Here is a 27,487-nt window from a genome sequence, read left to right as displayed (position 1 = left end):
TAGGTGCCTTATTATAATAGACATATCATAATTAGGATGCCAGCGGGTCATCCTGTTTGGGATTTTGTATAAGTGTTCTGTCTGGGTTAAATCTATTAATGTAATCTTAGAACAGGTTTATGAAAATTGTGCTCCTTGATTGAAATGCACTATGTAGGAACGGTGGCCCTACGTTATTAGCGTGTCATTTAATAATGTTTTTCTACTTGATTGGGAATTTTCAGTGATATTGATTATTTGACAATGGATATCATCACTTCAAAATTAGTCCAGATATTTCAATATTGATTAGAAACTAGGGAACAATATCTGTTGCCATAAAATAGACATTCCCATATATGTAGTCACCCAGTAAACAACCCAGTTCTGTGTCATAAATTATCAAGACAGTGCTCTGATCAGTAATAATAACATATTCTTTGAAGACCAACTGTGATGTCTGTTTTCCAGTTGTGCTGTAGGATTCCACGAACAGATATATGCATAATTTATCATCACATAATGGATTTGTGCTCTTGGGAGCATTTGTATATTTGGGCCTGATGCTATGAGTCATCATACATGCACTTGCATGTGTTGTTGCTAAAAATGTCTAAGAGTATAATCAAGAATATAATGCACTTGAGCGGATCATGTGATATCAAACTGCAAGAATGAAAGCTGACTACTTTATTAATGTCATTTGAATCCTAAGAATTTGTCACACCTTAAAATACCTCACACATTGTTAATTTATCCCACACACATTGGCAAAAGAAAGTTTATGGCATTGTAGGACCTCGAATGGGCAGAGCATTTCTCTCACTCCTCCATTACCATTAATCCAGGTAACCAACCATGGTTCAATGAGGAATGTAGAAGAGCATGCCAAGAGCAGCACCAGGGGTACCTGAAAGCAAGGTGCCAACCTGGTGAAGCAACAACACAAGGATACATGCATGCTAAATGTGAAAGCAGCAAACTATGATCAGAGCTAAGCAATCCCACAACCAGTGGATCAGGTCAAAGCTATGTTGCCCTACCACAACCAGTCATGAATGGTGGTGGACAATTAAGCAATGAATGGGAGGAAGGGGCTCCATGAACATCCCCATCCTCAACGATAGCAGAGCCCAGCACGAGTGCAAAAGACGAGGCTAAAGCGTTTGAAACCATCTTCAGCCTGAAGTGCTGAGTGGACAATCCAACTTGGCCTCCTCATGAGGTCCCAATCATCAACAGATGCCAGTCTTCAGCCAATTCAATTCACTTCATGTGACATCAAGAAATGGCTGAGTGCACTGTACACAGCAAAGACTACGGGCCCCAACAACATCCCGGCTGTAATGCTGAAGACCTATGCTCCAGAATTAGCTAAGCCCCTAGCCAAGATGTTCCATTATAGCTACAACATTGGCATCTATCCAACAATGTTGCAAATTGGCCAGGTATATCCTGTTCACAAAAAGCAGGATAAATCCAACCCAACCAATTATTGCCCTATCAGCCTACTCTCAATCATCAGCAAATCACAAACACAGTGGCTACCAGTGCAGCTCAATGGCTGGGTATTCTGCAGTGAGTGGCACACCTTATTACTCCCCAAAGCCTCACTACCACCTACAAGGCACAAGTCAGGAATAGGATGGAATACTCTACACTGGCTTGGATGGGTGCAGCTGCAACAACACTCAAGAAGCTTGATACCATCCAGAACAAACCTTGATCGGCACCTCATCCACTAGTCTAAATATCAACCCCTTCCATCACCAGCGTACCGTCGATCCAATGTGTATTATCTACAGGATGCATGGCAGCAACTCTCCAAGGATTCTTCAGCAGCAACTTCCAAACCCGGGACCACCACCATCTAGATGGACAAGGCCAGCAGGTGCAAGGAACACCATCTCCTCCAAGTTCCCCTCTAAGTCACACACCCTGCTGACTTGGACATATATTCCTATTCCGTCATCGTCGCTGGGTCAAAATCCTGGAACTCCCCACCCAACAACACTGTGGGAGCACCTTCACCACATGGGCTGCAGCAATTCAAGAAGGCAGTCCACCATCACCTTTTTAGAACAACTAGGTATGGGCAATAAATGTCGTTCTTGCTAGTGACGCCCAGCGAATGGATAAAAAATAGCATGTACCATGCACGCTCCACCCATTTGAACCAGGCGATGAGCGGCTTAACCAGCAGATAATGACTCCAAATCATTTAAAGGAAAAGATAAGTATTAAGTACCTCTTTCTTCCCCACTCCTACCTCCCAATTGGATTTGGGGAAAATAACTTTTTAAATCGTCTGTCTTCTCAGAAAGTTTTAATTTTGTTGCTCATTTCACAGCCTTGTAAAGATCCATCAGTCTGTGTCACAAGCTCATCGGGGAGTTGCTCAGTTGACATTGGCTTTGAGCTTTGTCAGTGAAAGTTTGCACCGAATCCAGTCGCGAGCAACATCTCTCTCAGTCCAGGATGATGAATGGGACTTTGTTTCTGATTGGATTTGGATTCCTTCTTACCTTTGTTTTTTTTCCTAAGTACAGTATCATAATCCAGTTGTGGAACACACACTTTGCTGAACATAATTTATTATTTCTCAAAATATGTAAACTTTTTTGAGAACATTGGTTAGCTGTAATTTTCCCTTGTAAAATGTTAGGAATAAAAGACAAATTATTTGTAACATATCTAAGACAGATGATCTTGGATGTTGCACATTCATGGTTTCCACTGACTGCAGCCTGCAAAGGCATAATCTAATCTGAACAATCAAGAGTGATCATATACAATGTTAACATGTCCAAGGATTACCTGTACACTTACCACAGGCTGATGTGACTAAAAGAACATGACCTTAGCTGAGCCCGTTCATACACATGGGCTCACAATAATATCTGGATAAAATTTCTGAAGTCAAAATATTAGTTATCTACTGTATAAATAACAATAATATATACATAATAATTGGCTACCTTTTGTCCAGCTGAATATTGTACCTTTCATATCTCTGGATAAATGTTTGAGTGTTTTTCTGTATACTTTCAAATGCCTTGGAACAGACGTCTGCTTTGGTTGAGGTAAACTTCCAGATATGGTGCAGGGCTTAAAAGATGATGCACACTGATGGCATTAATTTGTATAATTCACAAGTATGGCAGCTGTTGGTGGACAATATTGTATCATGACTAGTTTATTTTCTGTAATTCACCATTATATTTATGCATAATTTATTTGCATCAGATGTAATGGTGCATTTGTTTTTCAGATATTTGTGTCAGTTGTGTGTTGTTATGCTGCCCTGTGGAAAGTGAAGGATGGTTTGATGGTTCAAAAAGGCACTTCCTATTGTCTCTGTTCCAGATCATCATGTTAAACACTATAGCAGACCTGCACGGCTATATTGAAAAAAGTCAGTTGACAAAAGACTTGGGAGGCACTCTGGAATATTGTCACAGTCAATGGATTCACCATCGAACTGTGAGTGCAAAAATATAAATTTTGTTCTATTTTTACTTTCTTTAAATCCTTCATTCCTTCTCTTTTTCGTTTCCTTTTTATTAATATACAGCAACAGTACTGATTTTTAGAATGGAGGCAGTAAATTATTAATTGCAATTTTTTGGACCACCTTTCCCCTTAAAAATATGAATAGCTCCAACAAAACCATACTCCAATAAAACTGCCTGCAAAGTACTAACTGGTGCTGCCTTGAAATCCCCTAAATGGGGCTGATCATGTCATTGTGCTGCAACTTGCAATCCACTGCACTGAGGCCCAACAACCTTTCACCTCTAAGTGTAAGGGCTAGCAGTTTTAGCAGCTCCAGCTGATTGTCCACCTAGTGACTGCAAAGGATACATTCTAATTTATCTATAGTGCTGTGTCCTGGCTCACTTTTGCAGGAGCATACTGGACAGCACAGAAGTGAGTCACAAAATCTGCTTTCCAGGTAGATTTGTGCTCCTTTACTGTGTTGGCACTGAGAATATTAATATCTAACCATCATTTGCATAAAAATAATTTTCAGATCTGAACTTTCACTTTCATCACTTGCGACTAATTCTTTCTGATTGACTCCCACATGGTTCCAGATGTCTTGTAAGATAACTTTAGATGATTATGCAATGTGTCTATAACTTTGTCTGACTTTGCACTAGTTTGACACAGCTGAAATTGTGACTAATTCCAATTAATATTAAATTGAGCAATATTTTCTACACATGCAACAAACCCTCAAAATGAGCAAATGTGTGTTGCTAAAACAGTCCTTAGTTCTTCATCAATTCAAGATCCCAAACAAGTATGCTTATAGAGAAGTAAGTAATATTCACAATTATTAACAGTACTTACAGATCACAGTATACCCAGCTTGGGGGACCAAGTAGGCTGCACAAATGGAGCTCCAAAAGTCCTAGGTCGAATCCCCCTATGCAAAGTTTGCATGATCTTTTCCTTGGAAAAATGTAACAACTACAACTTCCTCTTCCCATGTGTTCTACAGCTATAGATGATTACATGGATGCTTCAAAGTCACACACACATTACCATTTTCACACTATCCAGTTTACAGTTTATGTCTGAAAACTACATTTTTCTCCTTTCCCAAATGTCTGTTCAGCCATCATGCTCAGTGATCTGTCACTTTAACTGATGGCAGACAGAGGTAAGTCTTGACATACCCCTACTACATCAGACACTGTCACCTCACTGCCACCTCCCTCCTGTTAATTGTATCAGCTTTTGGTCAATCTGATCTGATCCCAGTCCATTTAGTTCTTCTTGATTCTGTATGTATTCTTTTAACCTCTTGGTTACTGCAACATACATTGTCAGTTTCCAACAAGTATAACTTTGTATTTTTCAGTTAACAAGAGCCTTCATGCAGTTAGTTAGCTTGTAATAATGAAGGTAAATCACCATTCATATTTATCTGCACATGAAACAGCTGTACAGCAAGCAAAACAATTTACTATGAAATTGAGAGAAAATATGTTGGGCTTATGCTTAGGTTGTACAGTTTTACTGAAATCTCCAATATTTCTTTTCAGGCCATAGAAAATTTTGCTATGACAGTGAAAACCACAGCACAGCTATTACAGTCGTTTGGCACTGAACTTGCAGAGACTGAATTACCCAATGATGTCCAGTCCACAAAAGAACTGCTCAGTACTCACACAGAAAAACACAATGATCTAAAGGTAGTAGATGTTGTCGTGGCTATATATATTATATTTCGATACCCTGACAAGTTTGAGGAGCAAACTTTTTTTGTAAGAAAACAGCAATGGGAAATCAATAAGATATTTTTCTTGCTTATTGACAAATGCCTACAATGCAACACTTAAGCCCAGAAATTACTGTTAGCAACATTAGCAGATGAATGCTTATCACACTCGCAGGATGTCCCTTTGGTGTTTTAGTAGAGCTATTACCCCATTTTAATGTTTATACTTCCAGTAAAACAGCTGACAGAGGAGTGTCATACAAGCACATGAAGCGTCTATCTGCTAATATCACCAACAGCCATTTCAAGGCTTATAAGAACATAAGAACACAAGAAATATGAGCAGGAGTAGGCCATATGGCCCCTCGAGCCTGCTCCATCATTCAATAAGATCATGGCTAATCTTCAACCTCAATTCCACTTTCCCGCCCGATCCCCATATCCCTTGATTCCCCTAGAGTCCAAAAATCTATCTATTTCTCAGTCTTGAACACATTCAACGACTCAGCATCCACAGCTCTCTGGGGTAGAGAATTCCAAAGATTCACAACACTCAGTGAAGAAATTCCTCCTCTTCTCGGTCTTAAATGGCTGACCCCTTATCCTGAGATGATGCCCCCTATTTCCAGACTGTCCAGTCAGGGGAAACAACCTCTCAGCATCTACCCTGTCAAGCCCCCTCAGAATCTTATATGTTTCAATGAGATCACCTCTCATTCTTCCAAACTCCAGACAGTATAAGCCCATTCTACTCAATCTCTCCTCATAGGACAACCCTCTCATCCCTGGAATAAATCTAGTGAACCTTCGTTGCACCACCTCTAAGGCAAATATATCCTTCCTTAGATAAGGAGAGCAAAACTGTGCACAGTACTCTAGGTGCGGTCTCCCAAAATCCTGTACAATTGTAGTAAGACTTCCTTATTCTTGTACTCCAACTGCCTTGCAATAAAGGCCAACATTCCATTTGCCTTTCTAATTGCTTGCTGTACCTGCATACTAACTTTTTGTGTTTCTTGTACCAGGACACCCAAATCTCTCTGAACGCCAACAATTAATAGTTCCTCACCATTCAAAAAATTTTTTTTTCTCTATTCTTCCTACCAAAGTGAATAACCTCATATTTCCCCACATTATACTCCATCTGCCACCTTCTTACCCACTCACCTAACCTATCTATATCCCTTTGCAGACTCTTTGGAGGTGATTTTAGGGGGCAATTGTGGGTGCGTTAGGGGCGCGGGGGCTCCAAAAATCGCAGAAATCCCGTTCAGGTTCGGAAGTCGGCTCCAACCTGCTGACTTCTGAGTTTCCCGGGGACCCACCTGCAATTAAAGCCGGCGGGATGACAGTTAAAGAGCCAAATATACCTCATTGACGTACGTAAGGCACGTTACCTGCAACAGATTAAGTACTTAGAAAGATTCTTAACTTACCTGGGCGGCTTGCCCTCTTCTTCTGATTCACGCCTGGTGAAATCAGGCGTGAAAGGCCGGATCAGGGAACAAGAAACTAAATAAATTAAATAAAAAACCATAGACGGAAGTGAAAATACTAAACGAACCTACCTTTGTATCCTGCTCCGATGTCCCCTTCTTCACTGCCCCCCCACACTGATGTCCTCCCGATCTTCCCTGATCTTCCTGATGACCTCCCAATCTTCCCCTGATGTCTTCCCGATCTTCCCTTCTCCCCCACCTGATCCCCCCCCCCTCCCCGGTCTTCCATTCCAGCTCCGGATCTTCCACTCTCCTCCCTGCCCCCCCCATTCTTCCGTTCCAGCGCCGGATGACGTCTTGCTCTCTCTCTTTCTCGCCGACACGCGCCCCCCCACCCCCACCCCGGCGTTGCGGCTCCTAATGGCAGCCAGCCTGTCAATCAGGCTGGCTGCTGGGCCCGAAACCTGGAGAGGACGTTAATCATCAGCAATCAACATGCGATCGCGTCAGAAACGGTAAGTTTTGTTCACGCTGGTTTGCCACGCGCACCTTCACCACCCCCGCTGCCAACGCGCCACCATTGCAAAATCGAGCCCTTTGTGTCCTCCTCACGGCTTACTTTCCCACCTAGCTTTGTATCGTCAGCAAACTTGGATACATTACCCTAGGTTCCTTCATCTAAGTCATTAATATAGATTGTAAATAGCTGAGGCCCAAGCACCGATCCTTGCGGCACCCCACTAGTTTTGGCCTGCCAACCTGAAAATGACCCGTTTATCTCTACTCTCTGTTTACTCTCCGTTAACCAATCCTCTATCCATGCTAAAATATTACCCCCCCAATCCCATGCGCCCTTATCTTGTGTAACAGCCTTTTATGTGGCATCTTATCGAATGGCTTTTGAAAATCCAAATATACTACATCTACTGGTTCCCCTTTATCTACCCACATCCTCAAAAAACTCTAATACATTTGTCAAACATGACTTCCCTTTCATAAAACCATGTTGACTTGCCTAATCATATTATGATGTTGTAAGTGCCTTGTTATCACTTCCTTAATAATGGATTCCAGCATTTTACTAATGACTGATGTTTCATTGAGGCAAAAAAATGTAAAGGTTAGGGAAAAACATGGAATTCTGATATTGATCATTATTATTTGTAAATAAAGAAATTCCTTGGAGACTGTAAAATGAATTGGGCATTGCTGACTTTCGTGGTTTCGCCATTGCCTATTGCCAATTGAATTTAAGGGGAAGCTAGATAAACACATAAGGGAGAAAGGAATAGAAGGATATGCTGATAGGGTTAGATAAAGTCAGGAGGAGGCTCGTGTGGAGCATAAACACCGGCATGGACCTGTTTCTGTGCTGTACATTCTATGTAATTCTATGTAATTAAAATTGCATTAAGTAAAAACCTATTTAAAGGTAACAGCATATCTAAAAATTATTTCACCTATAAAATAAAGCATTTGAAATCCAGTGTAACATCACACTAGAGTTTACCACATGCGATACAAGATCCCAGTGGGTGGTCTTGTACTACTTCTCTCTGGAATCAGTTCAGGCCCGAACTCCGGGTGTATACTGCAATTTTAGCGTCACTGTGAAATAGAAATTGTTTTGCAACAACTCTAAATTTGTAGGTTAATGCACCTTTAGTAACAAGGTTGAATTAAGATTCCAAGCACTGTATTTGAATAGGGAAAGTCCAGGCAACTAGATTTATTGCACAAAATAGTTCTGGATAGTTTTTAAGTCACCAATGCCCTAGCCAGCTTTATTTATTTCACTTTTCTCATTTTATTTTCCTCGTGGATATGATTCAGTGATCTAAGAAACATTGCATTCCAGAGAATGGCAAACAACAGCTGTACCTATTAACTGCTGATTAATTTAACAAGGTTCAAAACTAATGGGTCAGTAAATTTTACATAAATGGAAAATATATTTCGTAGTCATTTGTTTGTATGCAATGCAATCAACTCGCTAAAAATGCATCACGGATTTGCCAAGGAATATTGCACTTGGATAGAAACATATATACAATAGGAATGGGTAATACTGAACCATTGGAATTCTGTGTACAAGATTATCCAGACTCTCTTGTATAGAAAATTTGGAATTTCAGCTACTGAGTACATAACTTATGGAAAACATAACCTTTGGCATGTATGTTTATTTATAGTATTACTACATGCTGAAGGAGTTAAATTAAGCACATGTACAGAATATCAAACTGTTACCTGCAGCCCTTCTGGTATAAATTAATTAGCTTTTCATTGAGTTTGTAAATTACATTGTGTGATCTTTATGTGCATCAGAAAAAAATCTAAGAGCTCCTTTGATCGCTCAATGGGTGAAGGGAGTGTGGAACTGAGCCATACAGACCAAGTAGGGTCACAGACAAATCCCCAGTCTGGCTCAGCAAAGGTGGCAATAGATTTGTTACACTTAGTCTCATTGCCTCTAGGTTAAGGTGGAGAAAATCAACAAGCATTTTCACTGCTGATCTTTATTTATTGACTTCTGCTGGAAAATGTGCATATGTAGACAGATACTGGATGAGAAAAGGATTCAGTTTGGCTGTGTGGTCTCAAATACTTGAATAGTCCTGCTGACAGTTACTGTCTAAAGGTTGTGCCTTTAGCCGTCTAGGCCCTAAGCTCTGGAATTCCCTCCCTCACTCTCTCCACCTTGTTCTCCTCCTTTAAGACGTTCCTTAAAACCTACTTTTTTGACCAAACTTTTAGTCACCCGTCCTAATATCTCTTTCTTTGGCTTTGTGTCAAATTTTGTCTGATTACGTTCGGTGAAGCACCCTGGGCAAGATAGTTTTCTGGAAGAGTGAGAAATAGTTTATTCCAAATACTCCACCATGTTAGAGGATTTTAACATTGCAGTCAATACTACACCAGCTGCAGTGTGAGCTGTATTATTTTGTTTCTGTCAGTTTGTTTTTACGTTAAAAGTCAATCATGTCATGTAAAAATTAACTGCCATCTGAAGTTACCTAGCAAGTCACTTAGTTGTATTGAACATTGGGCAACTAGGTGTAATAAATTGGATAGCCAGGTGAAGGATAGAATTCTAGAACCTAGTCTTCAGTTGCTTCCAACCCTTTATTCACAGAGATTCACATTACACCCACACCACACCCTAGATCAGCTGTCTTATAAATGGGTACAAGAGCGTTCCCAATTGATACCACCTGAATACAATTAACACTAATTGATATAAATCACATGGATACAATTAACACTAGGGATGGGCATTAAGTGCTTGCCTTGCTTGCGATGCACACACCCCTAGAATGAAAATAAAATGAACAATTTGTTGCAGTAGTAGTAATGACAATAACAATGTTATTGATTACAAGCATCAGTGCAAAGTTTTCTGTTTATGAACCTTGCTATGGGTCTTGTAAGACATGTTACTTGGCAACAATAACTCTTTAAGCTCCTTTTGCATTTATTATGAATGTTGGGGACATGTGGGGAACAGAGTATTTGACAAGATTTATTTAATTTTTAAAAATTCTTCCACTGATTTTTTTTCTATCTCCAGCAACTCCCTCCCCACCTCTTCACAATGTGTTGATTTGTTGCTGGGCATCCTCTGATACTTCGCCTAAGTACCATTGTTCCATATGTAAGCCTTGGCAATGAGTGTCATCAGGATATTCAATCATGGGGAGACATTGCAGCCAACTTCAATCATGTTCTCACCCAACATCAGCTGACATGCATATCCAGCATGGGTTGCTGGATGATGATCAGGAATGAGTGCTTTAGTTGATTTTTTACCATCTATAACCCATGGGTGCTGTGACTAATTGTAATATCGCTACTGCTATTCTGGTTGAGTTCAGCAAACATACAAGGCATCTAACCTGGCACTGTCCTGCTCTGCACTACTCGGTGACTGTGTAAATCAGCTGACAGTCGGGTGTTCTGACCGGTTTTAACCAAGGAAAATTGTCAGTGACTATCAAGATAACTTAACCAATTGAAGACTTGGAACCAGCCTTTAGTACATTATCTGAGGGATTGTAATCAATTTGATTCATCCTTACCCAAATTAAGTGCAAACATGCTTAGATGACCATATAAGCAAATCTGACAATACTCTGTTTAAAGTTCTTGATGTGGAGATGCCGGTGATGGACTGGGGTTGACAATTGTAAACAATTTTACAACACCAAGTTATAGTCCAACAAATTTATTTTAAATTCCACAAGCTTTTCCCGGAGGCTTCCTCCTTCCTCAGGTGAACGGTGTGGAAATGAAATTTTCGAATCCTTCGCATTTGAAAATCACAGAACAATGCCTGGTGATTACTGCCTGTTGCCAAGGCAATCACAGTGAGCAGACAGAGAGGTGTCACCTAAAAGGCCACCGAATATACAAACCCCCCAAAAAAAAGAGAGAGAGAGAAGGAAGACAGTCAATGACCCGTTATATTAAAAACAGATAACACTTGTTCGCTGGTGGGGTTACGTGTAGTGTGACATGAACCCAAGATCCCGGTTGAGGCCGTCCTCATGGGTGCGGAACTTGGCTATCAATTTCTGCTCGACGATTTTGCGTTGTGTGTCTCGAAGGCCGCCTTGGAGTATGCTTACCCGAAGGTCGGTGGCTGAATGTCCATGACTGCTGAAGTGTTCCCCGACAGGGAGAGAACCCTCCTGAGAGACTCTGCCGTCGTACCTCTCGCACACTCCGCAACCATCTCGTACACCAACTCTACAGCAGACGCCGCAACCTCAAAACTAAGATAAAGTCCATACTCTCAACCTGTACTCAGGACACAGCAGACCAGCTACGATATACTGCCAAACAGACGAGGCAACGGAACTACGCTGCCTACATGAAAACCAAGAGCAGGAAGCTTGAGAAACTCGGCATCACCACCAGCATCGACCAAGCTTCCCCTGGTACCACGGTTGCAACCACAGGGAAGTCTATCGTCAATTTGTCCGACCACACCCTTCAACCAGACGAAATCGAAGTTCTCAGCCGAGGGCTCAATTTCTGCCCCACTACCAAAATGGACCCCACTAGTCTCGCGGCAGACACAGAGGAATTCATCAGGAGAATGAGGCTCCGGGAATTCTACCACAAACCCAATGAGACAATCAACGATCCGGAACAGCAGACAGAGGGATCCGCGGTACACCAACCGAAGAGGAAAGAGTCTCACTGGACTCCTCCAGAGGGTCGCTGCTCTCAGCTTGACATGTATGCTCAAGCTGTCAGGAAATGCGTCTATATAAGATTCATCAGCCGCACTCTGAAGACAGTCCAGAATGTCACCCGAGCACAACGCAACGCCATCAAAGCTCTCAAGACCAACCGCAACATCGTCATCAAACCAGCGGACAAAGGAGGAGCCATCGTCATACAGAACAGAACGGACTATTGCAAAGAAGCATACCGACAACTGGACAACCAGGAACACTGCAGACGGCTACCCACAGACCCGACCAAAGAACACACCCATCAGCTCAACAAACTGATCAAGACCTTCGATCCAGACCTTCAAAACATCCTACGCACTCTCATCCCACGTGCTCCCCGCGTGGGAGACTTCTACTGCCTCCCAAAGATACACAAAGCCAACACACCCGGACGTCCTATAGTATCAGGCAACGGAACCCTGTGTGAGAACCTCTCTGGATACATCGAGGGCATCCTGAAACCCATCGTGCAGGGAACCCCCAGCTTCTGTCGCGACACTACAGACTTTCTACAAAAACTCAGTACCCACGGACCTGTTGAACCAGGAACACTTCTCACCACGATGGACGTCTCGGCACTATACACCAGTATCCCCCACGATGACGGCATCGCTGCGACAGCATCAATACTCAACACCAACAGCCAATCTCCAGACGCCATCCTACAACTCATCCGCTTCATCCTGGATCACAATGTCTTCACCTTCAATAACCAATTCTTTACCCAAACACACGGAACAGCCATGGGGACCAAATTCGCACCCCAATACGCCAACATTTTCATGCACAAATTCGAGCAGGACTTCTTCACTGCACAGGACCTCCAACCAACACGATACACCAGATACATCGACGACATTTTCTTTCTATGGACCCACGGTGAGGAATCACTAAAGAGACTACATGATAACATCAACAAGTTCCATCCCACCATCAAGCTCATCATGGACTACTCCTCAGAATCAGTTTCTTTCTTGGACACACGAATCTCCATCAAAGACGGGCACCTCAGCACCTCACTCTACCGCAAGCCCACGGACAACCTCACGATGCTCCACTTTTCCAGCTTCCACCCTAACCACGTCAAAGAGGCCATCCCCTATGGACAGGCCCTGCGAATACACAGGGTCTGCTCAGACGAGGAGGAACGCGATGGACACCTACAGACGCTGAAAGACGCCCTCGTAAAAACGGGATATGATGCTCGACTCATTGATTGACAGTTCCGACGGACCACAGCAAAAAATCGCGTAGACCTCCTCAGAAGACTAACACGGGACGCAACCAATAGAGTACCCTTCGTCGTCCAGTACTTCCCCGGAGCAGAGAAACTACGCCATGTTCTCCGCAGCCTTCAACATGTCATCAATGATGACGAACACCTCCACTACTCGCCTTTAAACAGCCACCCAACCTCAAACAAACCATCGTTCGCAGCAAATTACCCAGCTTTCAGGAGAACAGCGTCCACGACACCACACAACCCTGCCACGGTAACCTCTGCAAGATATGCCAGATCATCGACACAGATACCACCATCACACGAGAGGACACCACCCACCAGGTGCACGGTTCATACTCCTGTGACTCGGCCAACGTTGTCTACCTCATACGTTGCAGGAAAGGATGCCCCAGAGCATGGTACATTGGCGAGACCATGCAGACGCTGCGACAATGGATGAACGGACACCGCGCAACAATCGCCAAACAGGAGGGTTCTCTCCCTGTCGGGGAACACTTCAGCAGTCATGGACATTCAGCCACCGACCTTCGGGTAAGCGTACTCCAAGGCGGCCTTCGAGACACACGACAACGCAAAATCGTCGAGCAGAAATTGATAGCCAAGTTCCGCACCCATGAGGACGGCCTCAACCGGGATCTTGGGTTCATGTCACGCTACACGTTACCCCACCAGCGAACAAATGTTATTTGTTTTTAATATAACGGGTCATTGACTGTCTTCCTTCTCTCTCTCTCTCTCTCTCTCTCTTTTTTTTGGGGGGGTTTGTATATTCGGTGGCCTTTTAGGTGACACCTTTCTGTCTGCTCACTGTGATTGCCTTGGCAACGGGCAGTAATCACCAGGCATTGTTCTGTGATTTTCAAATGCGAAGGATTCGAAAATTTCATTTCCACACCGTTCACCTGAGGAAGGAGGAAGCCTCCGAAAGCTTGTGGAATTTAAAATAAATTTGTTGGACTATAACTTGGTGTTGTAAAATTGTTTACAATTTTAAAGTTCTTGTCATTTCTATTGCTCTGCATAATTTAATGATGATAGATTGCAGATATTTGTATATCATCACAGCTGTTTGAAGGGAAAGAAATGTCTCGTATGTCCAAAGTAACAAAATGTTAATTTATACCTAACGGAAAGTTAATACAATATATAGACATGTGTGTGGATATTTCAACAAAATAGCATTAGCATATGCAGGAAATCAACAATCCTGCCAAATGATCTGATTAGTAACAGTTTTCTCTTTTGCGTACAGTTTACATTCAGTTATTCACAGAAAATGGCAAACCATTTACAAAAATGGCAAAGAATGTACAATTACATTGTATATTCATTCATTCAATGCACAGCATTCTGTTAATTAATGTAAAATGACATCCATTGCCATTTTTTGTAAAGAATCGCAATGAAAGGCTTCCAATTGTCATTTCAAAGCAATGATTGCTAAGCTAATTTTTTTTGTTTCCCAGGAGAAATTGAAATTGGCAGTAAAAGAAGGCAGCACGTTAGTAATATGTATTAAGGAGCCACTTACTAAAAATCCCAATTATAAATTGAATTCTGATGAACTGGAAAATATGGCTACCGTTGAAAGGTTAGTGAGAATCTTCAAATGTCAGAATATTTTCTTTACTGCATAAACTGTCATATAAAAATATGTGGTAAAAAATTTTTTTTGTGAAAAACTCTACTAAATCCTTAGTCATTTTTTGTGTTTGAAATATGATTGTTAAATATTTTACAATTAAAATTGGATTTTCAAAGTTTCTCTGCTGTCCTCAGAGTAAAATGACTCCATACCAGAAACATCACTCTTTACAACACTCATTTTGATTGAAGATAAAAGTCTGCATACATTATTATATTTGTCTGTTTTGCATGCATTAACTACATGACTTTGTATATTAACACTTTTCTGTCAATAACTACAGCAAAAATTGCTAGAAAATTCATGACTCCAAATTGAGAAAAGGTTAATTATTCTTTCTAACTAACTCTACCATTCAGTCTTTGCTGAATCAGAAATTGATCTAAATTCCTTTTAAAATCTTGAACTGTGTCAATATTTACTGCGCTAGCTGGCAGCTATTCCATAAGACAACAATTAACTATGAAGAAGTTCCAACAAGTTGAGTTTAGCTTGTAGCTTTTAATTTCTGATGATCAAGTACTAAATGGAATTAAAGATGTCTACAGGAACTAAAAACTTTAATTTAATTAATAATATTATGGTAAGAAATCAAAAGAAACAAAAGTTAGCCTTTTTTTCATATTAATAGCCCTCAAGCTATTTACGTGTGACTGCTAGTGGTGTTGACAGGGCCTGAGAACAAGTTGCATGTGTGAGTTCTTGGTAGGAAATGGGGTGGATTTGGGTGGATAGGGGAAATACAAAAATGTGTGGAAAAAGATTACTTTCAAAATACATAGCTTTTAATTTTAAAACTGTAGTTTTGAACATCTTTAAATCAATTAGTGAATTTGTAGTCTTGCTCACAGCAAACTGAAGAGTACTTATTTAGTTCAGCATGGTGGGGAATGGAGCAGAGGCAGGGCTGAACCCCAAGCCCAGGAATGGAGCATAGACTGCGATAGTACTGGAATGGAGAGTAGACAACAGACGGGCTCTGTGTGGGGGAGCACACGAGGGGACAGAGTGGAGAGTAGAGGTTGGATGTAGTACAATGGTACCTACTTGGTAAAAGGGCTGCTGAAATGTTTGTATTGAGAGCCATCCTGCCCTTTCCAGGTGATTTGGGTTTGACATTTGATTGGCAATTGGGTACTGTCCTATTGGTTGATAGTGCTGTCAATGAAGGATGTCAGACTAATGAAATCTGAGAAAATTGCTATACAATCAGAACATTGATTAGAGACATAAAACTTTATATCATGTAGATAGATACAGTTCTATGAGGATTTTGCTCATAAGATGACTCAGAACCAGAATCACAGAATGTCACAAAAAACAGGTCATTTGGACCATCAAGTCCATGCCAGTGTTTTGCTCCACAGGAGCCATATAGTCTAATGCTCTCTTGCTTGATCACCACACCACTTAGAATTCAAGCAACTGTCCTATTCCTTTTTAAAGTATGTATGAATAGAATTTAAGTTCAATAAAGGTAGAGAATTCCAAATTCCGACCACCTATAAATATTTTTTTCTAAATATTCAATCCTTTTTGTGATTACCTTAGCTTTGTTCCCCCTCATTACCATCTTGTTAACCAGTGGAAACAATCTATCAATATTTGCCTTATAACATAAGAACATAAGAAATAGGAGCAGGAGTAGGCCAATCGGCCCCTCGAGCCTGCTCCGCCATTCAATAAGATCATGGCTGATCTGATCCTAACCTCAAATCTAAATTCATGTCCAATTTCCTGCCCGCTCCCCGTATCCCCTAATTCCCTTTACTTCTAGGAAACTGTCTATTTCTGTTTTAAATTTATTCAATGATGTAGCTTCCACAGCTTCCTGGGGCAGCAAATTCCACAGACCTACTACCCTCTGAGTGAAGAAGTTTCTCCTCATCTCAGTTTCGAAAGAGCAGCCCCTTATTCTAAGATTATGCCCCCTAGTTCTAGTTTCACCCATCCTTGGGAACATCCTTACCGCATCCACCCGATCAAGCCCCTTCACAATCTTATATGTTTCAATAAGATCGCCTCTCATTCTTCTGAACCCTTCGTAACCTTGAAGACTTTTTGATGAAAAAAGACAGCACATTTGATATGTGCATCTTCAAATTTGATATCACTAAGCAGCTCAATTTTTCTTCTTACCTGAAGGCACTATCTGTTACTGCAATTTGATTCATTAGGTACCAGCCACCTCCAGGACCTCACCCAAGTAGCCATTCTTGATGCGTGGTGCACAACCAATGGGGCATCAAACCCAGACCTGGTCCTTGCCTTTATCTGATGTCCATACTTGCCCTTTCCAGCAGAAGTCATTGGACAGTGGTTATTAGCAAAAATCTTGACTGATTTACCACCACCACCACCGCCCCCCCCCCCCCACCCCGCCATTCTAATCCAAGGCTGCTAAAGCCAATTAAAAAGCACTCCCATTGCTGCCCACCCTGAGGTTAAATACCTCAATACTGACCAAAAATCAAACCTAGGAATTTTTGGTCTTTAGGCTTAGAAATATACCAATTGGTGTTTTTACCTTCAATTGTACTTTAAAATTTTAAAACTGGCTTTTAATTTTATTTATCTTCATTTTATACTTGAAATTTAATTTAAAATGGAATTAATGTAACAATTATTTAATAATTTATGGTAGATTAATCTTCAATATCTATTGATACTTAAGTTCTAATTCTGTGGTATCCCCAAATTCTGTTTGTGATAGGTTACTGATGCAATTGGATGAAACTGAAAATGCCTTTGACCAGTTTTGGTCCAAGCACCACCTCAAACTAGAACAATGCCTGCAGCTGCGACATTTTGAACAAGACTTTCGGGAGGTACCACTTACCTACTGTACAACATATGGATTTATTTGTGAAATTAATTGGTGTTTTCTGTAGATTTCAAATGTTGAACTATGTGTATCATCTTAATTAAAATAATGTATATTTGAGAAGAAGAAAAATTCTGCTTCTTCCAAATTAAGAATAAGAACATTTTAAATTTAAAGTAATGTTTACATTTTTCTTCATTCTGCGTCCTGCATAAATATAGCGCAACATAGGTTTTTTTAAATCCAAGACCAGTCATGATGTTGCAGATGGGTGGTGCACCACATTGTCTCATACACCCATATTACTGAAAGTCCCCAATATGTTTTCCCCCAGCTAAAAATTATTTGCTTCTTCTGTCAGACCTTTCATGGGAGATTTTAAAGTCAGGCTGAAAACAGGCACAATACTGGCTGTGTGCCCAAGACGCCTGCCCAAGCAGGAGGCCTGAATCATTTTTAGATTTGGCCTCGTTTAGATTTTATCAGCAAGCTGAGAGCACTAAACAGGCGTTCTGTCACAGCTTGTTGGTTGGTGTGGCTTCTGCACAGAGCTTGCTGGCAAATAAAGCCTGTTTGGTGGGGGGTGGGGGGACCTCCTTGCCCCACAAATGTCTTTTTTTCTAAAAATGGAATACATTTTCTGAGCGGCCTACAGTGGTCACTTTAAGGACTGCTGGTTAGGCCGCTTAATGCCTGGAAAAACTGAGACTAGCATGCACTTCACATGCTCTGCCCATTTCCCAGTGAAAATTGCAATTGGGGTTCTACAACTGGTGTAGGACCCCGATTTGCATATTTAAACAGCCTCCCACCTGTTTTGGGTGGGAGTGCTGGATCTCCATTGAATGGCCTGTTTGAAAATTGAATCAGGTGGGCAAGTGGGTGTCCAAGGTTCCCACCAGATATTTCTTTGCCAGTCACCCATTTTTCAGGTGAGAAAATCCCCCCCTCGCCCCATCTCCAAAAGTCTGGGAAAAGTGACCAGCCTCCACAGTAGAAGTTAGGTTCATCAGACAGATTATCAAACATTCTGTTAATTTGACTGGCCTGTACAGGTTTCTGTGTTTCTTTTTCATGTTTCCCAGGAGACTGAGGTGTCAACAGCAGTTGGCACCAGGCGCTGAACCTCCAGAACATTTCACACTAGGCTATCACTTTCAGGACAAGCATAAAAAAGAATGCTCTTTAGGTTGTATGATAACATCAGCAATCAATGTTGCCTAGGCAGCCACATAGAGAGCAAATAAAGCAGGCACAAACAAAAGTATTAGCGTGCAAAGGGTTGAGACACTAATTAGAAATTTACACTCAGCACAGAGAATATATACACCTGCGCTGTACCGTATGCCCTTTGATACTGACGTAAATTACATTGGCTGCATCAAAACAAAGTGCCTCCATGGTTGGGTCAGCACGTCTACACCAACATCTGCCAAAATGCTTTAAATAATGTATAAAATGTAGTAGCCCACTGTATGCATATCTCTCTGAACTGTATATAGATCTCCCCCTCTATCTCATCTCTACACTGTGTTTCCTATAATGTGAACCACAAATTGTGCCCTTTCCCTTCCTACTTTTTAATTCTATTCACAAGGATTCTATCTTAACACAACCCCCAGAACATCCTTATGTTCTAGCACTATGATAGAATTCTTCATTATCATGACCACCCAACCCAATTTTTTCCTTCCCTTTCTTTCCTGAAAAAGTTACAACCAAGAATTTTAAGTTTCTCATCCTGTCCAAACCTAAGCTATGCTATAGCTATGATATGATATCCCTCCATAGTTATTAATGGTTCTAACTTTGTTTTGAAACATTGTTTTGAATGCTTTGTGCATTCACACACATACCACTCAATCCTAACTCCAATTTTTTTAGAACGTTGACCTCCTAATTCCTTTTCCTGGTTTTCTCATTTAATTTTTTGAAATCCCTTGCCACTTCTGCAGCAGTGTTTTTATCTCTCACTACCTCATAGCCCGTTTCTTGCCTTTTCTGCTCTGATAGTATTCTTTCACTATTTATTTGAGCTAATCCTTTTGTTACTCCCCTGATAGCTTTATTAATCCTGCTCTCCCTCTCTAGTATCAAACCTAGACTTTCCCTACTCCCCTGCCATAATAGTTAAAATTCTCCCCCAATGCTATATTGCCCTCCCTGTAAGAGCACTGGTTCTATTTTGGTTCAGATGAAGGCCATCCCTTGTTTAAAAAATAGCATAGCATATGACTTTCATATGAGACATTAAACCAAGGCCCTTTCCACTGGTTCAGGTGGATATAAAAGATTCTATCACATTATTTAAAGTGCAGGGGAGTTTCTCAATTTCCTGGCCGACATTTATCCGAGAACTAACATCACCAAAACAGTTATCTCATTACTGTTTGTGGGACGTTGCTGTGAGCATATTGGTTGACATGTTTCCCCACAAGACAACACTGACTACTTTTCAAAAGTAATTAATTAGCTGTGAAGTACTTTAGGATGTCCTTAGAGCATGAAAGATTCTATATAAATGCAAGTTCTTTATTTACACTGTGAGCAATGTTGGGGGATCCAGTAGTATAAAATATAAATCTAACATTAGGAAAATTAGTGGAACTGTTTGTGCAATTAATATTTCTGACGATCCGGATTCTTTCCCCTCAGTCTGGTTCAGTAAGAACTGAAGTCGAATACATTTTAAAGTTCAGCACAACTTTAATAGCAGGGTTCTTAGTCTGCAGCATTGATTTGGACTCCTGATAGAGTCCCTCTATGCTGGCAGAGCAAGAACAAAAACATACAGAAATCCACACGTTTTTATACAAAGCAATAGGGTTGGAACATACTTAACGAGGGTCAACACCAATCATAAGCCGGGCACAGGTTGCCATGCGAGGTTACATTATTTCCGGCCAATCATAAATCGTCCATGTGCTGATCATGCTGCTGTTAGACATCAAAGGGGATACTTCCTCACCTTCCAACTTGGAATGTTCTTCCCTGTCCCTTCTGTTCCTTATCTCCCAACCTGGAATGTCTTTCAACTTTGGCTAAGTTCGTTACCTATATTGATCTGCCATAAACATGGAGACATTCAGACCAGTCCTTGAATCACATCAAAGACTCTACATTGATAAGACCATGCAAACCTGCTGACTACGCAAACATATGGCCCAGCAGGAGGCCAGGCCACCTGTACCAATCTCAGTTACTAACTAATTAACCCTTTCTAACCATTTTGCATTCTGCTTCTGTGCCACGTAGACATTTTAATATTTTACCGAAAACTGACCACGTAGGGATTCTCATTCCCCCCTTTTATCATTTTATGATAACCAATTATTACGGTGCTCACTGGTTCTGCAGCGCAGCAACATTTAAGTAAGCAATAAACTATGAGTTATAACAATGAATATGACTAGCCCATGAACTAGAGAAGTCCCAATAGAACACAGACATGTTTCATCAATACACCTTTGTATCTTATCTGTTCTCAGGAACAGACTCCTTCGAAACATCTCTCAAGTAAGCTGCGAATGTCCTTGGTCAGCTAAACCTATTCATGTTAGTTTGAAAAGGCTAACATAGTCAAATGTCCTATGGTGATTTATATTTTGTTTCCAGCCTAACTAGACTGAATGGTACCTTTCAGACCATTTTACACCTGTGAATTGGTGCCCTCCCCATTATATCCCTTAATCCAAATTCTCCCTACAATATCCCGTTAGATGCTGTACCTCATCTTAACCAGGTTCCCTTCGTGTTGGCCACCAGTCCGGGAGGAAGAGAGGCAGAGCATCTGATAATCCTATCAAACTATAATTGTCTTCCCTTTTACATGCACCTTACCCCAGCGTGTGCTACTCCCGGTACCATTAAGATGTGTTCTTAGTTGAAACCACAGAGACAATGGGGACATTCTCACCCAGGCTCTGTTTTACTATCTTTGCCAAACCCTTCATCCTCTGCTTACATTTATTACATGCAATGAAAATCAAGAAGCACATTACAACAAACTGCACTACGACTAATACATATGAAATTAATCTAATCCAAGGATGGATCTGTATATTCAGTCCCAAATTCCAGAGGTCATTTCACCAGGTGGTGACTTTAATTTGGTCAATGTCATGCTTAATGTTGTTATTGTCCTGTTGTAGGTTATAATAAACCTTCTGGGAGAGGCGTATCTCCATTCGCAATGCTTTCAAGTATTTAGGCAACAGGGGTGTCAGATACCCAAATGTGTCCTGATATGCTTTTAAGTCCTTTCTGACATTCTCAGAAACTTGTAAGGTGGTGAGGTTATGCTGGTGTATCTCTACCAGTTCCTCGGGTCCAATCCGAACCAGGACTTCAGAAATGGAGTAGAATTCTGGACTTAAAATATCACAAGTTAGATTGGCATATTTAAACGTTTTCAAATTAGTTGTAACACAGTATTCGCCCTCTCCGGCATATACCACTTAAGTGGGTTTTAGATCCGCCTCTAGGGCCTCCATGGTACAGTTAATATCCTGATTGGTACCGGTATTATTAAACCCACACTGTGCTTCTGGGCTGTGTCCAACACTATGTGGACACACAGTGACAGCATGTCTAGTAACACATCCCTTTAATTTTGTTCCAGCCAATCAGCTTAAATCTACATCTTCTAGTTCTTGAACCCTCTGCTAGGGGAAACAGGTACTTCCTGTCTACTTTATCTGGGCCCCTCATAATCTTGTAATTTTGTATCCATCGTGCGGATATCTTCTAAATATTGTTTCGCCCAATTTTATTGTTAACTGATGGGAACCTAACCCTGAATTTTGGAAATACAAATTACTGTGTCCCTCTTTACTTTAATTTCAGTCCTTTTGATTGATACCAGTGTTTCCTGACTGTTTCATTAATTAGTTGGTTTCTCTATGGACCATGTGTCAGTGCCTTGTTTAAAAGGATTTCTCACTCGCCTGGACCACATTAACCATTTTCCTGTTGTGCTGTTGTCAAGTAACTGAGCCTGTCTGAGACTCATTCTTCAATGTATCTTCTTCATGTATCTCCGCATACTAGCAGCATCTCATAGGAATGAGCTTAGTGTTCTTGGATATTAACTTTCTGCTGGCCAGTCTCTTCATTCTCATGGTATTTCCGAACATTTTCCATGGCACACATCATATGTCCTGTAGGATTCAGTCCTGTAAAAGCAACTGGTTTGTTTAAGGAGTGGTTGCAATAGCTCACCAGGCCATAGGCCTTTGTAATCATGTTCTTCATCCTGATCTCCGTTTCAGATGATGGCAACATACATTTGTATCTTTTATGTCCACTGTAGCCATTCTTAGGTTTTCAGGTTATCTTATCAAAAAGATCAGGGGTGTCTAGAGTGCTTATCTCCCCCTGCATGGTCCCGATGTCAGGGTAGTGGCCAGGCTATTGAGTGTAGTTTTCTCATTATTCATTATTGGCAAGGACACAAATATCTCCACGAGAAAGCTATCAATTTACTATTCTCAACTACACTTTCCTGACTTCCACTAGATTGTATATTTATGCCAGATTGATTTTTTTATCATGCCCAACTCAATGACTTTAGAGAAATTCCCATATCTCCCCACCTCGAGCACTCTGTCTCGGAAGACAACAAATAGGTTAAAACAAAACAAATCAAAATGTTTTCAAAAGAAGAGAATCAGGTTGATATCACCACACTGTGACATTTGGTATCCGCTGATGTCTGCAGCTAAAGTCTTAAATCTTTAACACCACTGGATCGTTTCCTGCACCAAATTTCTCCAGCAAAGGTTGCACCGTAACTTTGTAACTACTCTTGGTAATCCTGCACCATCAACACTCACGTGGTCCCAAAAAAAACCCAGGGTCACCTGTTTTAAAAGAAACACAGAAAATCCATTGCAGCTCTTCTTGAGAGCCCAAGTGATTAATTTGTCAAATCTTCATTTATTATTTATTTATCCAAAGGAATAATCCCTATACCCAAAACAAATTTAGAAAACAAAACAGGAGAGAAATTGCCTAGTTCCACTCTCGCTCTCTCTCTGAAGCACGCAGCCTGTCTGAAATAAACACTCTCTCCCCCACATACAGATGTACGCAGGGCTGCAGACTGGAATTTCTAACTCCAAGTCCTAATCTCTGTGTTTTCAAGATGTAACCACATTAAGCAGATATCATTAGCAGCCGCCTGCTAAGATACGTTATATTCCTCTTTTATTAATTTATTAATGGTTTGGGCATGTGTTTCTAGCACTGTAGCTATCCTTTGCAAATATATGGTCAGCATTTGATCCTCAGACAATTCCTTCTCTGTATTTTCATTTATCTTTTAATATATCTTTAATGCGAGACCCTAAATCTCTGACCTTTTGATCTAATGCTGTCAAATCAATGGTGTTAACAACGGAGGCAAAGGCAGTTGCTATATCACTTATCACAGATCTTTACGTCTCCATATTTGCCTATCTCCTTTTACGATGTTCACCTCCATTCCATGTCGCTCTTTGTTTTAACACTTGAGTTAGGAGGTGTTGATCTAATTGTTGAGTTTTCTTAGCATTCTCAATGCGAGTTATATAATTTGTCAGGGAAGGTCTCCCCTCTTTGGTCAGATCTTGTATTCTACTATTAATTTCAAATAAAATTGAATAGCCCCAGAACTTGTCAAAACTTCCTTATCATACTGTGGCAGGGTAAAACTGATAGGCGTTTAGTACCCTGTGTCAGTACATAGCTCAAGTAATGGACTTCCAATTGTCTAACCTATGCTTCCTTTTCATATGATTTGTTTTACATTCCTTTCTTATCAATTTTTCACCGTAGCGTGAAAACTTATATCTCAGTCAATTGTAGCCCTTGGCATTCCCGAGTGATTGGGACAATTTTACTAATATAACCTATACCAATTGTTACCTCATGTTCACCTGTGTTCTGGGCAAGCCTCAGACAGTTCTCAACCGACTGGGTCATTTCTATCTGTTTGAACTGCTCTTGGCATGACAGTCTGGCTTCTTGGGATGGAAGGGGTTAATATTAACTTGCTCTTGTGGTAGGAGTAACTTGATCCTTCTCCCTTTTGAGATTAAGTTTCCACCTTCAAAATTTCACTTCACACAGGTTTGACTGATTTTTTTACTTCTCACATTTGTGGATTGCTTTATACTATATTTTTGCACACTATTTTTCACATACTTTTAGTGGATGTGATTATAATCAACGCTCCGAGCTGTTCCAACTTTCCGACTTTTCCTATCACAGTGATACCAGATAGTTTTTTTAATCTATCCCGTTAATTTTTAACCTCTTTTTAAACCAGCCAATCACAAAATAAACAGTCAAAATGCCAATTTTTTGAAGATCCCATGTCTGGAATTTAACATGCCCACACTTTATAAGAACCAGAATTTAATAGGTCACTTAACCTCAATAACTCCAATTTTAATTCGGCAGTATCAGAATTAAACACACGACAAGACAGATACATTACACAAAGGAAGAAAACACGTAAGACACAGTAAGAAGGGGGCGTGGCCCACAACACCGACAAAAAAACACTGATCAAGACAGGCTTTTTAAAGGGACAGTACACTTAAACAACAGAACCTTTCTTTTTCGGGTCTCTGTCTTTTAAACATTTGTCTAGTCACTTAATTCTATCCATTTTTTTTTTACAGTACTGTCTCCATAAAGCAATTAGTTCTTTGGCTGTGGTACCTCTGTTATTTTTCCAAATTAATTCCTGAGCCTTTTTGGCGGCATCTAAGTTTTATCAATAGTTCCTGTTTATATCCAATCACCAGGAACTTAAACCCTGACTACCCTCAGTGATATTAACCACTGACCTACCGCTTACAAGTTATTCCCTCAGTATGTACGCTGACCCTCAGCCGGAGCTGACCCCCAGTGATATTCGACCACTGACCTCTTCCTGCTATTTCTGTGTATTCGCCAGACTGACCTGAATCTTGTAAGGACGCCACACGAGTGTTAGCGATTGGACGATTCGTCGTCAGACTGACGGATTGGAGGAAAACCGACGTAGTAAATTAAGACTACTTACATCGGGGCGCCATTTCCTTCCTCCGTGTCTGAGATAATCCGCCTCTTACTCCGCGAACTCTCGGTGAACGACCGTTAAGATCCCACTTCTGACACCAAATGACGATCCGGATTCTTTCCCCTCAGTCTGGTTCAGTAAGAACTGAAGTCGAATACATTTTAAAGTTCAGCACAACTTTAATAGCAGGGTTCTTAGTCTGCAGCATTGATTTGGACTCCTGATAGAGTCCCTCTATGCTGGCAGAGCAAGAACAAAAACATACAGAAATCCACACGTTTTTATACAAAGCAATAGGGTTGGAACATACTTAACGAGGGTCAACACCAATCATAAGCCGGGCACAGGTTGCCATGCGAGGTTACATTATTTCCGGCCAATCATAAATCGTCCATGTGCTGATCATGCTGCTGTTAGACATCAAAGGGGATACTTCCTCACCTTCCAACTTGGAATGTTCTTCCCTGTCCCTTCTGTTCCTTATCTCCCAACCTGGAATGTCTTTCAACTTTGGCTAAGTTCGTTACCTATATTGATCTGCCATAAACATGGAGACATTCAGACCAGTCCTTGAATCACATCAAAGACTCTACATTGATAAGACCATGCAAACCTGCTGACTACGCAAACATATGGCCCAGCAGGAGGCCAGGCCACCTGTACCAATCTCAGTTACTAACTAATTAACCCTTTCTAACCATTTTGCATTCTGCTTCTGTGCCACGTAGACATTTTAATATTTTACCGAAAACTGACCACGTAGGGATTCTCATTTCCACCATTGGTGGCAACACTTCCAACTTTTAATCTGCATTAAGTACAGATTTGGATTTTTTCACTAACTTCTAGGTTTTATTTTAAAGTTACAGTATCTGTACTAAAACTTGAGGTACACTTACCTTAACTAACCATATAATGTTGTCTGAATACTAACCATATGTTGTCTGAATCGAAAAAGATCCAACCAGAGATAAATTTGGAGATCCAAACTCATGCCACATGCTATTGAGATTCAAACAAAAATTCATTGCAGATTTCTAGGTGTAATGACAAAATTAAAATGAAGGGCTAGAAACAAGTTATGGTTGTTGCTTGTTATCTGTTTGCAGGTGAAAGTCATTCTGGATTGTCTAATGGAAACACAGGCTGCATTCACTGACATTGGAGACAGTGTAACCTGTGTGGAACACCTGCTAAAGGAACTCCAACTGCAGGAAGAGAAAGCACAGGTAAATGACACTAAAATGCCCTTCAGGCCTCAACAGATGAACTCCCTCCTCCACATTTACTCTTATAAAGTCCTGTAATCCTATATCTAAACAGAGCAAGACATTTCAACTTCCCCAGTACTACCTGTTAAGCCACTAAATGATTATTTAGATGTCTATTTGTTCCAGGTTGCAAATATGCTTATTTCATGTTCCAATCACCTCTTGCCTCCGCTAGTGGTCCAGAATCTCTTATGACATGTTGACAAATGGGCTTAACCAAACTCATTTCTAGAGGCTTTATGATATTCCCAAGCTTGCCAAAAACATAGTGACAAACAATGGTACTTAGTGATCCTGTATAAAAGACCAGTAGTGCTTTCGTGTACATTTAATAAACTTCCCAGATTTGCACTTCCTTTCAACTAAAAACATATTCAGTTTTACACTTTGGAACAAAACTCATAGTCTTGAGCAGTTAGAAGCAGGCAGAATTTTTAGAGCACTGATTTGCTGCCATTAGACTTTTTGCAAATACTGCATTGGGACACATAGCTGAGGGTACCATTGGCAAGGCACAAAGCCATCCCTCGTCATTACTTTCAAATATCTAATTTGATTATTTA

At 40.8% G+C, this 27,487-nt stretch overlaps 1 protein-coding gene across 1 annotated transcript in view; it reads left to right on the top strand.

Annotated features, from left to right (window-relative positions):
• mcf2l2 (MCF.2 cell line derived transforming sequence-like 2) overlaps positions 1 to 27,487 on the top strand; it is a 275,749-nt gene that overhangs the window by 74,077 nt on the left and 174,185 nt on the right. The window contains exons 6-10 of the mRNA XM_067995223.1: positions 3,346 to 3,462; positions 5,034 to 5,183; positions 14,601 to 14,725; positions 17,493 to 17,607; positions 26,763 to 26,882. Coding sequence (XP_067851324.1) covers positions 3,346 to 3,462; positions 5,034 to 5,183; positions 14,601 to 14,725; positions 17,493 to 17,607; positions 26,763 to 26,882 — 627 coding nt within the window. The remainder of the gene's footprint in view (positions 1 to 3,345; positions 3,463 to 5,033; positions 5,184 to 14,600; positions 14,726 to 17,492; positions 17,608 to 26,762; positions 26,883 to 27,487) is intronic.

This window comes from Heptranchias perlo, chromosome 13 (assembly GCF_035084215.1).
Source record: "Heptranchias perlo isolate sHepPer1 chromosome 13, sHepPer1.hap1, whole genome shotgun sequence".
Classification (NCBI taxonomy): domain Eukaryota; kingdom Metazoa; phylum Chordata; class Chondrichthyes; order Hexanchiformes; family Hexanchidae; genus Heptranchias; species Heptranchias perlo.
This window is presented reverse-complemented; position numbering and strand designations above follow the sequence as displayed.